This window comes from Rhea pennata, chromosome 23 (genome assembly GCF_028389875.1).
Source record: "Rhea pennata isolate bPtePen1 chromosome 23, bPtePen1.pri, whole genome shotgun sequence".
Taxonomy (NCBI): Eukaryota; Metazoa; Chordata; class Aves; order Rheiformes; family Rheidae; genus Rhea; species Rhea pennata.
The window spans coordinates 3,135,600-3,150,268 of NC_084685.1; the positions used below are offsets into that span (position 1 = coordinate 3,135,600).

The 14,669-nt window shown below is 40.8% G+C and overlaps 1 protein-coding gene and 2 non-coding genes across 9 annotated transcripts in view; all 3 read left to right on the plus strand.

The window, feature by feature from the left end:
- The window catches only part of PUM1 (pumilio RNA binding family member 1), a 74,871-nt gene that overhangs the window by 32,897 nt on the left and 27,305 nt on the right, over nucleotides 1-14,669 (plus strand). For 4 of the 7 annotated variants that reach the window (XM_062593856.1, XM_062593859.1, XM_062593858.1 and 1 more), the window contains exons 6-9: nucleotides 1,705-1,871; nucleotides 2,819-3,089; nucleotides 8,994-9,087; nucleotides 10,440-10,556. In XM_062593856.1, the coding sequence (XP_062449840.1) occupies nucleotides 1,705-1,871; nucleotides 2,819-3,089; nucleotides 8,994-9,087; nucleotides 10,440-10,556 (649 nt within the window). The remainder of the gene's footprint in view (nucleotides 1-1,704; nucleotides 1,872-2,818; nucleotides 3,090-8,993; nucleotides 9,088-10,439; nucleotides 10,557-14,669) is intronic. The other 3 variants (XM_062593861.1, XM_062593862.1, XM_062593860.1) reach the window with 2 other exon arrangements.
- LOC134150459 (small nucleolar RNA SNORD103/SNORD85) lies at nucleotides 9,315-9,400 on the plus strand. Its single transcript, XR_009960658.1, has one exon. It is a non-coding gene; the product is annotated as a small nucleolar RNA SNORD103/SNORD85 (small nucleolar RNA).
- LOC134150458 (small nucleolar RNA SNORD103/SNORD85) lies at nucleotides 13,956-14,041 on the plus strand. The gene has a single exon (XR_009960657.1). It is a non-coding gene; the product is annotated as a small nucleolar RNA SNORD103/SNORD85 (small nucleolar RNA).

Below are 14,669 nucleotides of genomic sequence, written 5' to 3' on the forward strand. Positions count from 1 at the left end.
GTGAAGGTAGCCAGCGTTCCCTGATGCTGAGGATGAGCGTACCTGCAGTAATGCTGTCTTAAACTTGTGGTTGGAAATGTATGCGAATATATGTATATGCTGTGGTTTTTGAATGTGCGTGTGGATGCTCTGTTCCTTGCCAAGAACAAAAAGCTGCATACAGTGATGGTAAAACATCGTGCAGTTAGAAATGCCACTCCAGTATGGGAATGCTTTCAAGGGCATGTTGTTTCCCGTGGAGAAAGGGCGTCATTAGTCACCGTGCTTCACGGAGGGGTGAAAGGAGCACAGTAACTGCCACCTCGGATCTAAGGATGTGGCAAGAAAGCGGCATAACCCAAGTCCTGTTCCGAGACTGGGAAGAAAGCCTGCATCCCAGCTGTACCTGATAGCTCAGTGGTGTCCAGTAAGTGGTGCAAAGCATAAAAGTGAAGAAGCTTTGTTACTGTTGACCTACTGCGCTCATCTCTTTGGGGAAACCCATTTGTGGTTTCCCTCATCCATCCTCTTGTTTTTGTCGCTCGTTAGTGGTTACCTAATAATTTTGTTGAACCCTTGAGCCCCAAAAAGATGATATTTGGAAGCTGAGCAGTCAGAGTAAAGAGAAAATTTGTCACACAGTGTTGGGCCAAAGATGTATCTGCTTTATAGTGTTAATGGTCAGGACGTCAGTTCTGAAACTCGGGGTCTCGTTTGCGAATGCTGCATTGTGTGGATGAGAATTGGACCCGAAACTTGTATTTATAGTTGGCATTTCCAATTCTGCTCTCTGTATAAATGAACAATTACTTTATTTAAGAAGAAATATCAGATGATGATTGCTTAAGAACAATCTTTTGTTCTAAATATAAAACAAATTATCCCAAATGAGAAGAACGGAAAAATGATTTAGTTGATGCGGGATTCAAATGCCCTGTCATGTGCGAAGTACTTTTTTTCCCAGTTACAGTGGAAGACAGCGACTGAATGTCTGTCTTCATGGTGGCACCAAAGCTATCCATGATACATGTTTACATTTTCCTTGCTGTTCCATATCATTCATTACATTGTTCTTTACTCCTTTTTGTCATTCAGAACTCTGCCCGTGGCATCATCAGCCTTTATTCTCTTCCCAAGTGAAATAAAACGCAAACATACAAGGATAGACACACTTCGGATGTGACACCACTGATACAATGAACCTATGGTTAAGTTAGTGATTGACTTGAGTGCTCGCACACGTGCTGTGCCTTGGGAGTTTGCTGTGCGAGTCGCAGTAACGTCCAACTGCGAGGAGGTTGCTGGCACACTGATTGAGTTGTGTAGCCCTTCTCTCCATAGTGTCGTATTTAGAAGCTGCTGAAATAATTTTGAAGTGCTTAAGTTCCGTTTAGAAAGAGGATTTGGATAGTGTGTGTTTGTTTTTAATTATTTCAAGGTTGGGGGCAGGAGTTTATTGCTGACAGAGTCAGACTTTGATTAGCTAATAATAAGAAACAGAAGAAATGATAAAATCTCTTTTGGAAGAAAATGAAAACTAAATTCTGTTCTTCAACTGTGGTTGACTATTTGGCTTTTTAATTTTATTATTTGTTATAACTAATGTTTGAAAGTGACTTATTTCATTACGATATGTTTCTTTGATTTGCTACCATCTCTGGGGAAAAAAAAATGTAAAATTGATCTGGAAACTAGACTTATTAAAATAATGTCTTTTTTGCCTAGGGGCCAAGGGATGCAGAGAATGATGAGAATGACAAAGGAGATAAGAAAAATAAGGGCACGTTTGATGGCGATAAATTAGGAGATCTGAAGGAGGAGGGGGATGTGATGGATAAAACAAATGGTTTGCCTGTGCAGAATGGGATCGACGCAGATGTCAAAGATTTCAGGTATGTGCATCGTTAGGTATTAATTAGTGTCACCCTTAAGATTTTCTCTGCTGTTACAAGCAGTGAAAGAGCTCATTGAAACAGTTTTGTAGCCGTACCACATTGTGCCCAGGGAAACACTGCAGGAAGGCAGAGGGAAACTCATAGCTCTCGCCTGTTTGCGCAGACCTGGTTTTGTATAATATATTTTTGTTTTATTTGCATGCCAATTTTGAATTGCCTTGTGTGGGATTCCTGTGGAAATACCTACTGAAGATGTTGATCTGGCTTACATAGTAGTCTAAACTATTGTTGGGTTTTGGGACTTCTTTTTTTTTTTTTTTTTCCACGCAGTTCTGAAGAAATTACAGCCTTTTGAAATTTTTGCTAGCCTACCTACTCGTGGTGCCTTGTTGTGTTGACATACAGGAAAACTGTAAAAGCAAAACAAATGTGCTGTGAGACACATACTGATGGTCCTCAAATTGAGATGAACCATTCCTCACTTCAGTGCTTATGTTAGGTAATTAGGAAACCATGACAGCTACTTTAGCAAAGTTTAAAGTGAGATGCAGTGCCAGAGGACTAAATTGTAAATAGTTGCTGTATAGGTTTATGAAAAATAACTTTGGCAGCTTTGAAATCCTGTCTGGTCATGGCTGACTCTTTCCTCACTTGAGAAAAGTGAAATTGAATTTGTTTTTATGTACGTTATAGTGAGTCTTTTGGGGAGGAGGATTTATTTGGTTAATTCTGTGTGCTTTTTGTATGCTTTTTAAATTATTATTTGCACATTGTGTTGAAGAATTCATGTAGAGAAGTAGGTCAGAGCCTCCATTTTTACTTTTCCTATATAACATCTCCAGAAGCAACTCTGGCCAGTGCAGGTGCCTGCTGCTGTTAATTGACACTATCTGATGTTGCATTAAATGAATGTGCTTACTGATAGGTCTTTCCTTTTTGTGCAGCCGTACACCTGGCAATTGCCAGAACTCTGCTAGTGAAGTGGATCTTCTGGGTCCAAACCAGAATGGATCAGAGGGCTTAGCCCAGCTGGCGAGTACTAATGGTGCCAAGCCTGTGGAGGATTTCTCCAACATGGAGTCCCAGAGTGTTCCTCTGGATCCCATGGAGCACGTTGGCATGGAGCCTCTTCAGTTTGATTATTCTGGCACTCAAGTACCTGTGGACTCAGCTGCAGCAACCGTGGGGCTCTTCGACTACAATTCCCAACAGCAGGTAGAGTATTTATGTTCGCTGCTGCTCGCCTCGCTGCGGTTCCTCTAAAGGAGTCAGTGTGGGGTTAGCAGGAGATCAGATTCTCATCTTGGTGGTGGATTGGGGCAGATACGGAACTACTCCATAATGTATATGCCATGTATCTTATCTCTCTGTAATAGAGTGCTGCAGGTATCCTGCTAGTGAGCTTGATGCAGGAGATCTGCTTAATGTGGCAATCGGAAGAGCAATTTTGAGGATGTATAATGACAGCAGTTATGCGCAGAAAAGTGCTGTTGATTTAATAATGGTTAACTTTCAAGTGAGTTTGCATTGGGAAGGAGCTTTTAATTGGTTTAAAAAAAAGTACAGCCAAGCAAAAAACGTTTAAGCCCTAGAAGTGACTTAAAGGCTGGAGTAGTTTTAGGTGTTGGTGTCGCAGTCCTGATTCGGGGTCCTTGCAGTGCTGAGTCAGAGTAAACTTGATGGAATATGAACAAAAAATGAGTCTCAACTGTCTTGCTCTTACTTACATAGTTTAAAGCCTATTGAGATCAGAGTCCAACCCTCTGCAATTTTATTGCTGCCCAACGGGATTGTTTGACCTTTTCTCCCACACAAACAGCCCAAACTACTTGTCCTGGACGAGTAAAGCAAGTCTTTGCTTTACTGTTTGGCCTCCCTTGAATGCTGGGCCAAGATCCAAGGACTGACTCTTAATCTACTCCTGTTCCTGCTAGTTTGGGTGACAATCATAAACTTTTATTGCTTTCCTTTTGTTAGTATTCTATCTGTCCGCGAAGAATAAAATCCTTTGTTTTAGTTGACTGCAAGAGTATATAATTATTCCTGGGTTTTCTGAAATGTCTGATCTCTTTAGCAAAATAGGCTAATTGGGAAAGACTATTGCTGTGTTTATACTGAAGGCCTTCTTTTGGATAGTTATAATTATGAGTCTTTAAAGCAATGTAAATACCTGTGTTATAGCTTAGTTGGTTGTTTTATTATGTAGCATGTTTGGGAGGTTAATGATGGAAAATGATTTTAATGATTAAGCTAAATAGCTGCTTTGCCGTTCAAAAAAGACTTGAAAATAGCTTATTTTTTTCCTTGTCTTACTCTGTGGCTGAATGCAAGAATTACTTCAGCTTTTTTAAACAATAAAATCTGTGTATGTTTAAAAAACAATGTGTTAGCGCTAACTAAGTTAATTGCTTTTTAAAGAACCATTAGATTTAGGAGAGTAACTGCAGAAATGTGGAGCCTAATTTGCATTTTGTCTATCAGTGTTTCCTATTTCAGTTAAGACTCACTTATGAGTTAAAGTAGCTTTTAATTTTTTTTCTGCCACTTACAAATTGGCAGAAGGTAAGACTTACAAATTGGGCACCTCTTGTACCTAACCTGTGGCAATAAAAATTTTGGAAGCTGCATTTTCAGAAGCAAATCGTAATACGGCTTTCTATTGCCTGGCTCTGTGCGGCTCTGCAGACATGCCTAATTTCTCTTTGTAGAAGGTGGAGGGTAGTATTCCTGTAGAGCTGATGTAATCTGAATGTAATCATGCTTCAAACTTTCTTCTGGGTTATCTGTGAAGCTGCAGTTCTGTATTGTTTCTTTGAACTGAGAATTGTGGGGGGAGAGCAGGAGTCCGGGCGCACTTAATGCAGCTCTGCATCCACTGAATGTGGCTGGGACTCTCGGCCCGCTTGAAGTAATGCTGAGAATAAGCAGAGCAGAATCTGTTGAATAGGGATTTATTTTATTTCACTTATTTTAAAATTTCAGCTTTGTTGCAATAGCTACTTACATACAGTCATAGAACGCCGATGGTAAACTCAAATGACAGGTTTTTGTAAACATAAATGCTGTATTTGAGATTAGGGACTCGCGCTCTCTACTGCCAAATGTAATTTTGCAGCGTGTGTTTGTATAAATGCAATGTACCTTGGCTCAAAGAACAGAACCTGTTTTCTTAATACATTATATCCAGCACCAACGTTTCTTGATGCTCACTGCCTGCTGGTTACAGGTTGTATGAAAAAAATATGACTTTTGGAAGTATAGTTTCCCCAATCAATTATTTTCAGAAGGAAATGCATCTTGAACAAAACCAAGTGGGGTTTTTTTTTTGTTTAGTTTTGTAAATATGTCTTTCTTGGACCACTGGAAAACGTCATATACTTTGAAGGGATTACAGGCAAGTACAGCTAAAAGCAATATTAAGAAAGGAAGGTCTTAGCCACCCGTAATCTGATTAGAGATGTCAGATGTTTATATTGCAGAAGAAACTGGATTACAGAAATCTAATCTTGCAGTGTTTCCATAACTGTATAATAGATGTTCTGGTTTCTTGCAATTCCATCTATGGCTCCGCTATAGGTTGGGAATGGTACTTCGTACATACCCGTGTGCGTGAGAGAGGGGGAAAAAGTCATTTTTGAGATGCAGAGCAGTACAACTGAATTTCTCCTGAACTGTGTCACTTAGTTGTATGTTTTTTTCCACCATTAATGAGTGTGATCCTGTATAAATGTGATTTAAGTTCAGCCTCACTTTGTAAATTCTGGTTAATGCTCCTTCTGAAGAGATTTCAATGTTTCACTTGCAAGAGAGCATGATATAACATTGGTATGAAGTGTAACCTTTATTTAATGCAAAATAGGCTTCCAAATAAGTTGACAAAAAGCTTTTAATGGGGTTTTTACTTTTTGCTCATCTGTGTTTCTTGGAATATAGGTCGCTGCTGTCGGCAGATGGAGACAGTGCATTGAGGCCTTAATAATGCTTCTTAAATATGTAGGGTTGATGATTCCCAGAGCCCGCCTGGCGTATGAGCTTATCTGGCTAAATAAAGCCTGAAGTTCTGCTCGGGGTTGGTTGGCTCCACCTCCTTTTGTACGCTTCAAAAAATCCACAGTTGCAAAAAGTTTTAGCCATTTGCACTGAACATCTTCTGGCTAAATTCATTGTGGAGCCTTGGTTTATAGGCTCAGGGCGATTGTCCTTTAGGGCAGCCAGAGAGGTCACTCACTGAGTCGGCAGCTAAAATACCAACGCCTATCTGCCCTTTCTTTGGAAGGGAAACTCCTGGTTAAAGGTTTGAGAGGAGGTCTCCTGCAGATGGAAGGAATCCAACCCTTCCTCAGTTTGAACGACTGCATGTTTTTCCCTTGCAGGCAGTTTTAGTGAAATTCAGGAATATTGACTGTGGAAGTAATCACAGCAAAGTTGGAGCTTAGTCTTTAGGTTTGTTTGCATTCACCGAGGGAGGACTGTAGGGTGCAAACGTGGATACTCTTGCTGAATCTTTTTCTTCAGCAGATGAAAGGACTCTGGGCAGACACTGTGCTCCTTCTTGCTCTTCTTTCTTCCCTTTTGCCTCTCCCAGATCGTAAAACGTGAGCCTTTAACATCAAACTAAGGGGCATTAGATTCCGTGATACAGATAGCATTGAGTTTCAAGATGATGATGCCTGTTTTTCTATCTAAACTGTCTTGGCCAAAGCAGATTTGGAGAAACTTTGGGAAGTCACTTTTGAAAAGCAGTCACGGAAATGTCACCCCTGGAGACTGCCGCTGTGTTTACGTGCTGATCGCACAGTTAGTTATCCATGCTCGCTGCACTTCATACCTTCTGGAACTGCATTTTAAAACTTATTTACAAGCCACATGGGTCACCTTGAGCCTGTTCTGTTACGACTTGTTACACCAGCTGTAATTTTAAGAAAGGAGCATCCTTTCAGCCTCCTGACTTGAGCCTTTAGGCAAACTCTTAGCAGCTGTTGACGGAAGCCATGTGCAGAGCTTCTGGGATGCGGTGGCTCGATTTCAACGAAAGAAAAACGTGCAGAGTTTGCATTTGGTACCTGTACATCTGGATGTCAAATATGACAGCACTTGGCTTTGCTCACGAGAAGGAGAGAAGCAGGCAGGCAGCAAAAACCACAACAGCGGCAGGTGAAATGTGCCTCTTTTGAGTAGTGTACTTTTTTGCTAGTACCTCTAATTAAAAAAAAAAAAATCACTAAGATGCAGTTGGGAAGCATGGAAATGGTCACGTATGTGAACTGAGCAGAAGAAAAGGTATTTGCAGGGAAGGTTAGTGCTTCTTCTGCCCTTTAGATAGATGAATCTAGCAGGTTCCTCCTCTACTTCCCTTAGCAGAACACAACTCAGCAGAGTGGATGAACCAACCCCGCGGTGCAAAAGAATATGAAAACTAAAGGTTTCACTGAAGTGTTTGCAGCTGAAAAAAGCTCAAATCACTGAAGTCAATAGAAAAATAGCAAGAATGAGGGTGGCTGTTCTAGAGGTATCCACACCCACCAGAGGAGCAGGGGGTCGTTTTTGTTCTGTTACTGCCTTCCATGCTTGTTGGAGATGCAGAGGGCCCCCCAGCATCTTAAAGAGTTAACTGTCTTTGGGGAGAACAGATAGTTACGACGGTATTTTTAGCACTTGCAAGATCAGCAGTCCATCTTCTAACTGTTTCTGGATCTCAGATCTGGTGCTGAACTCCTACATATTGTTTCTCCTCTCGAACGTGTAAAAAGAGAAGAAAATAGATGATGTAGGCTATCTCCTTTTTTTTTTTTTTCCCCCATCACGTTTGCTATCTAAACAGCACAGTTGCTCATCCTGCTCTTAGGAGAAGCAAGTCCAATTTTTTACCTATAAGAAAACACATTTTTCAAAATGGTTCTATGCTTCTTATTGATGATTTTAAGTTTCTGCCCAAAATATGGGCAGAATTAATATTGCTTCTTCCAATACCTGAAGCAACTTGGTTGTTGCTGAACCAGGACAGTGCTAGTGGGTGCGGAAATTGTAGAGCATTCAAGGTCATGCTTTTCAAGGGAATAAAGAGAAAAAACACTTATCGCAGCAGTTCATGCAGTGGTTCACACTTTGAAAATAATCACTTCTAAAAGTAAGCAGGGTTGCTTTGATTTTTGAAATAGCTCTTCAGCATGTATGTTAAATGTTTTAACTGGAGCTGAATGAAAATCAGCTGAAGTTATAATTTAGAGAGCGAGTTCCATTTGCTTACAAGCATCTAGCTGAACCCAGGAAGGCAGGAAATAGTAGGGATCGGGATGGATAGAAAAAAATGTTAAGTAAAAATACTCTGTCTTTAAAGACTAATGTAACTTTATTTTTTCTTGTTGAGAATGACTGTTCTCAGTAATATTCTACATGACTCCCAAAGATTATAGTGAGCTATTAGCTAGGTAAAGTTACTGTGCTTTAGATGACTTACCACAAAGTCCCAAGATCTGGTTTTTGTCTGTGGTCAGAGAAGAATTTACGCTCCTTTCCTGGATTTGCATAGATGATATTGGAGACGACAGGCAACCAGGTAAAGAAAGCGTTGTCCTGGGCTTCATAAACTCGTGAGTCTGGAGCACTTCTGAAGCTGTCTCAGAAGCATCATCTCTCCCATTCCTAGTTTTACAGTCTGCCTGCTGTCTCACTGGCCATTTCCGAGCATCTGTGAAAACAGCATTGGGTTGTCTAGGGATCTGCCTGCATTTTAATGTACCTAGTGTTGTTCAAGACCTGGAAGCGGTTGCGTGAGCTGCTAGTGATCTGCAGGCTGCAGTTAGAGGATGCATTTGAGGAAGAATTGGAAAAAGGGGGTTTGGGACATTGCGTAATAGCAGAACAGTGCTTTGGGATTTGGAAGGAAAACTCTGACTGTGGTTTGGCTGTACTTTAAGGATAGTTGTTCAGGTGGATTAACACGAGCAATTGGTTTCAAAGGGGGAGGGGGTTGTGTCCTTCTGAGATTTTCTCCCTTTAAAGAGGAATGTCTGTAGTTGCAAAAATACATCTAATGTAAGGAGTTGCTTTAACAGGAAGCAAGAGAAAGCTTTTCTGATGCATGAGTAAAGAACCATATTTGTTCTTTTGCCCCTTTAGTTGTTCCAAAGACCGAATGCACTTGCTGTTCAGCAGCTAACAGCCGCGCAGCAGCAGCAGTATGCATTGGCAGCTGCCCATCAGCCTCACATAGGTAAGTCTTGCACTTATTGAATTACATTTTATTAGACTTACTCTCTTTAGTCCTCAATCTCTTGGGAAATGGCAGGGAAAAGGATTGCTAGGCTTCAGAGAATCCTAACTATGTTTTTGCAGCCAGTTAGTAATTGAAACACAAGTGGAAGTATACTGTTTGAAGATTTACTTGAAAAAATCTGGAGATACCTTGTTGCACACTTTAAAAGCTGTAGAGCATTCATGTCTGGCAGAAATGACACTCTTGCCCTGACTGCGAATGCTGTTCAGTAATGAGAACGTTTTGAAGTACTTGCTTGCTCTGAGTCAGACATGAATTAGGGTAAGTACCAGAGTGAAGTGAGGGGAAAATGCATAGTTCAGTGTATGCCTGATTATATTTCCTGTGGCTCAGCTTTAAAATTCATTTTAAAATAGCAACAGTATAGAATTTTAGGCTTCCTTGGGTCTGACTTTAACTTAAAGATGTAATTTATGCTAACACATGGTTCACATTATTAAAACGGTATGGATTAACTGGGAAGAATGCCCTTAATCTCATGCATAGAAAAACAGGAGAACTGTAGAAAGCTACATGTGGATGATGAGAGTAGTAGAGAAATACTATATTATCTCAGGGTTAAAAGACTCTAGAAAAATCAGAATTAAACGATAGTTTTCTTCCTACCTAGAAATCCAATATAAACTTATTGGAACTTTTTCAGCTCTGTGCAGTGCACTTTCATGTTTATTGGAGTTCAGGCATAGACCTGAATTAAAATTCTTTTTAGAAGCTTTTTTAACTCACCTTTTCTCTCCTCATCTTTCCTTCCCCTCTCCTTCCCCCTTGGCCCCAGTAATTTCTCTGATTAAAATGCTTCTTTGCAGAGGAAGATAATACCTATACAGCGCTGATAAGTAGTTAAGTGACTGCAATGTTATCCAGACATACCTGAGCTGCTTTCAAACTAATTAATTGGAGTACAGGAACTCAGCAATTAGCTAAGATTAATACCTAGCTGGTGTTAATAGCCCCCTAAACAGTAAGGGTGTATCTGCACTGCAGAGATACCTGTGCAGGTATGGGTATTGAGTATAGTTTGTTTTGCCACTTTGGCCTTCCATATGGGGCACTTCATCTCTGGAATTGAATTTCATTTATTTAAATCCTCCATAGGTTGTTGTAATAACACCCTGGGAGATATAATAATTGCTTGCTACCTATAGAATACTACACGTAAAAACCTTGAAAATACTAAAGCAACGCAGGCATTTGTGTTCCAGTCTGCTTAGTCAGTAGGTTTTTCATCCAGATTATTGCAAATATTTTGGTAGGGCTGCAGTTCTAGTCAAGTTTGTTTTTACTGACAGGTATGTTTTCAGCAGGTTTAGCTCCTGCTGCCTTTGTACCCAATCCATATATCATCAGTGCCGCTCCTCCAGGAACAGATCCGTATGCTGCCGGACTTGCAGCAGCCGCAACCTTAGGTGAGACGCTTTCAGTTGTCTGTGCATTCGGTGCCATTTCTGTACCTAAACTGTTCTTCAGTCTGCACTGATCATGGCTATTAAATATTAGTACATTGTAAGTTTTGTGGAGAGAAAATAGTATATCAGTGTAGTGCTGAAGCAGAATTTGTCTTGAAAACCCTGAAAAGCCTTGAAAACCAGATTAAATATGATAATTATTGTACAGCACTTGTTAAGGGTCTTAATTCTGTTGAGTACAAGAACCAAAGCAAATGTGAGATGAAAAACCTCTAGAGACAAATGTTGCTACATGTTTGGGCTTTCTATTTATTTATTTATTTTTCTTGTAACTGACAGTAGTAAAAGATGTCTTTGAAAATACACTTGTTAGAATGGTGTAGGATGTGTTTGCTGCCAGGAAAATTATGTCTTGTTGCTGTTTGGCTTGATTTACTGCATTGTATCCTGCAAATGATACCTTTCCCATTTGCTAGATGTCTCTTAAGAATTTATGCTTTTTAGGCTCTTTGGGTAAAAGCATCCAATGTCTGCTGTGAGGCTGATAGTATGAATATGTAGTTTTCCAGATGGCAGAGCCAGGATGGTGGTTCTTGTCTTCACGTAAGATCCTTCTCCCAAACGTTCTTGTATCAGTTTCCAAATTCCTTCTGACTGTCATAGCCAAAATTGTTGCATCTTGAGATGACAGCTCGGTAAAACAGCTTATCAGACAGTGTGAAGAACACATTGCATGCTGAACTTTAGCTGCATATGTCATAAAGTTCTGGCCTAAGCAGTGAAAACAAAAGAAAAATGTACTTGTGGAAGTTTATATCCATGCTTCACTTTACTTGAGCCACCTGGAGGTGTCTTTTCAATCTTAAAAAGCATCTGTTGAGTTCAGAGTGGTGGTGGGTTTTTGCGGAGGCTCTACTATGCTGCCACGTTTGATGGCTTTGTGTGGCTTTTATATTTAATGCAAACCTGTGCAACCAAGGCATAGCTTGTACCAAATCTAAACCATAAAAACTTGGACAGAGTGCTAAATTCAGCAATTCAGCACAACCACTCAAACGGTGTTGTAGGTTTCGTACGTGACTCCGTCATGTTTAACAGCTGTTACATAACCGCTGCTTAGCTTTTAAGCTTTGAGGCCAATCTAAGGTCAAGCTCTGAAATGGGATTGCAGCAACTGTTACCAGGTTGTATGGCATATTTCTAATGGACCATATAAAAATATGTTAAGAATCAAGATAATTTTAAGATACGGGCTTTGGAATTTGTTGGCTGTCACGAATGTGTATGCTGATTGCCTAATAAAAATGAAAGGTAAGCATAGGTAACAACATGTTGTTGGCAAACAAATGAGGCAGTGATTAAATGGAGGAAAGCCAAGAGCTCGCCTACAAGAATGTTTCCAGTAGTCCACGAGTCAATAAACGATCATGTGATGATGACTGTGAAGCGGTGAATGATCACTTTGATGCTTCTGAAGCTAGCGCTCATTCTGTAAGTAGTATGCTGAAGTTTAGTGGAGCAGGAGGTCGGTGTCTTGATCTCAGAGAAGAGACCATGTGTAACTGCTGCCAGATTTCTGGGAAGCAATAAACATCTTCTGGTGGAGCGCTCTTTCCTTTTCCTTAGTGATGCTGAAGCTGCAGTTGCCTGAATCTCTGAGACCTTATAAATTTGAACTAGGTAATACGCACCCCAGAATACCTAAAGCATCTCAAAACTATGCATCAGAATCCGTATTTTAACAATTTTTAATCCTTATGACTCTTAAGAAGAAGCGATGTGTAATCCACTGCAGTGTAGTTAGTGTGACAGCTCCGAGCAATGTTTGCTACTTCATCAGTTGTGTTGGGTTTTGGACTATAAAAGCTAAAAATGGCACTGTAACAACCTTCACTTCTAGTTGGTGTTTGTTTTAGCAAAGGAATCTTTTCTGTCTAGACTCAGACAATTTGGAAAGTCTTTTCTAGGTAATAAGAATGAGTGATACACTGGAGAGGTGTGGAACTACTTTAGCTATTTAGAGTTATGCCTGAAGTCCATCAGCAGAGGGGCCTCCTTGATTTGTGTGGGAGTGTTAAATTCGGAGGACTTGCAGAAGAAGTTAATGGAATGGAAGAAATGAAGTTAGAGTTCTTGGTAGTTTATTGTTCACTGTCCCTCTTAGAAAGCATGGGAATATGCATTTTTTATGGCTAATATAATTCTGCCAATTAAGGCTGAGCTGCTTTTTCATGATTATAAGACCATCAGCGTCCTGATAATACCTTTGGAAAGAAAAGAGTGTCAGTGTTTTAAAGAATAGCAATGTGAATACAGAGGGAAGGAAAAATATGTGTATATCGTTACACTGTGGGGAAGACGCTGCTGCCTGTAAGGAGTGTTGTGTAGTTACTTTCTATCACTTTAGAAAGATGTCACTTAAAAAAAAAATCTTGCCTTTAGTAAGACAAGATGAGCAATGTGGATTCCCTGTGCGGTGATATGCGGTATGGTGGTATGGGGGGTAGAGGTGTTTCTGTCCTTTGTAGAAAAGTGGATGCTGGAATAATCTGGACAAAGGAGAAACACAGTGCTTCTAAATTAAAGGTAGATTCTGTTTGCTTATGTTTGTATTACGCTCCTCAAAGCTTGGGTTGCTGTGAAGCCTTATCCACTTGGTGCTGATCCGTGCCCCGTGTGGAGCCAGCTTGGAGCTGGAAGCGGGCACGGTTGCTTGCACATCCCGCCCCGACTGGGACGTCGGGGAGTGTGTGCAGCTGGCTCTTGCCCGACTGGCTTGGGCACGGTGTCACGCAACGTGCCTTCTCCTCTCCTGATCAATGTGTGCCCCAGTAACACGTGGGCAGCGTTTACGTGGGGCTGCTCCAGAGCCACAGAGTTCAGCTGTTTCCCAGCCCCGTCTGAAAAAGACTCCAGTTCATGGACGTCTGTGGCTGCAATACAGTTAATTCTGAAATGATCAGCTCGCAAGTGGAGAGCATTTAGTTAAAACCGCTGTTTGCAACCTTGCATTTTTTCTGACATGGCACTCCTGTGTTGGGTCACTATTTACCCTGGTGGTGACCGAGACCTAGTCCTTGGCAAGAAGCCTGGCACCTTTGGTGCCATTTCTGCAGGGAACAACAACGGTTTCTGGTTGAAGAGGGTTGAGTGTGGAGGCTGAGATTAAGAGGAAAGATTTTTGCTATGAACACACTTGCAGATGAGTTTGCTAATGGTCCTTGAAAGGACTATTTGTTGTGGCTGTCTGGCTGGTGCATGACAGAGTGGTGGGAATATTTGATTTCAAAGGCACGAGAATGGCTTTTATTTCTCAGGTGTGTGCGTGCATCTCTAAAAAGTGTAAAAGCAAGGGCAGCACCTCTTGAAATGAAGAACCATCCTGCCCCTTTGCGTAGGTCTGGCAGTGATGACCCACTTGCCCTCACTGAGAGCACCGTTCGATAATGAGAGCCTCACCGCGTACTCAGGTGGGCTGAGCCAGGCTTGCGGAAGGAAGGATGCAGAGCTCTTTTAAGTGCGGCTGCCTGCAAACTTCAAAGACTTTCATCTCTTCTTTTTTCTTTTTAAACACTTGAGGCTTTTGCAGATCTGATGAGCAATCTCTAGCTAGGAAGAAGCCATCTAGATATGCTTGTTTGATAATTAGAACCATGATTAAAATTAACTCGGAGAGATACCCAAATTTTGCCCAGATAAAAGATACTGTGACAGCTTCCCCAGTACCTTAAGGGCAAACACAGGCTGGTTATTTGCCTAAAATGGAGCAGTTAACTACTTTTCTCTTGAGTGCAAAAGCCTCCTAGCAGTTGGTGTCTGATCTCCATGGACTGAGTATAAACAGGTAATAATCTACTTGATTAGCTGCCTGTCCATAACTATTTAAGTTGAGAAGGGCAGTATCATTGTGGGACTGATTCATCTTCTGCAGGTTGAGTGGGTGTTTTTTCTTAAAAAAATATATAGTTACTACTGCTCATAAATTTCCAGGTAATAAGATATAAAACAAGTGGATGCTGCTTAAAAACATATCTGAGTGAGAAAGATGAGTTACTTTTTCTGATAGAGTGTACACAGTAAATCTGATAGGGATGGATTTCTTAGCCGATCTTT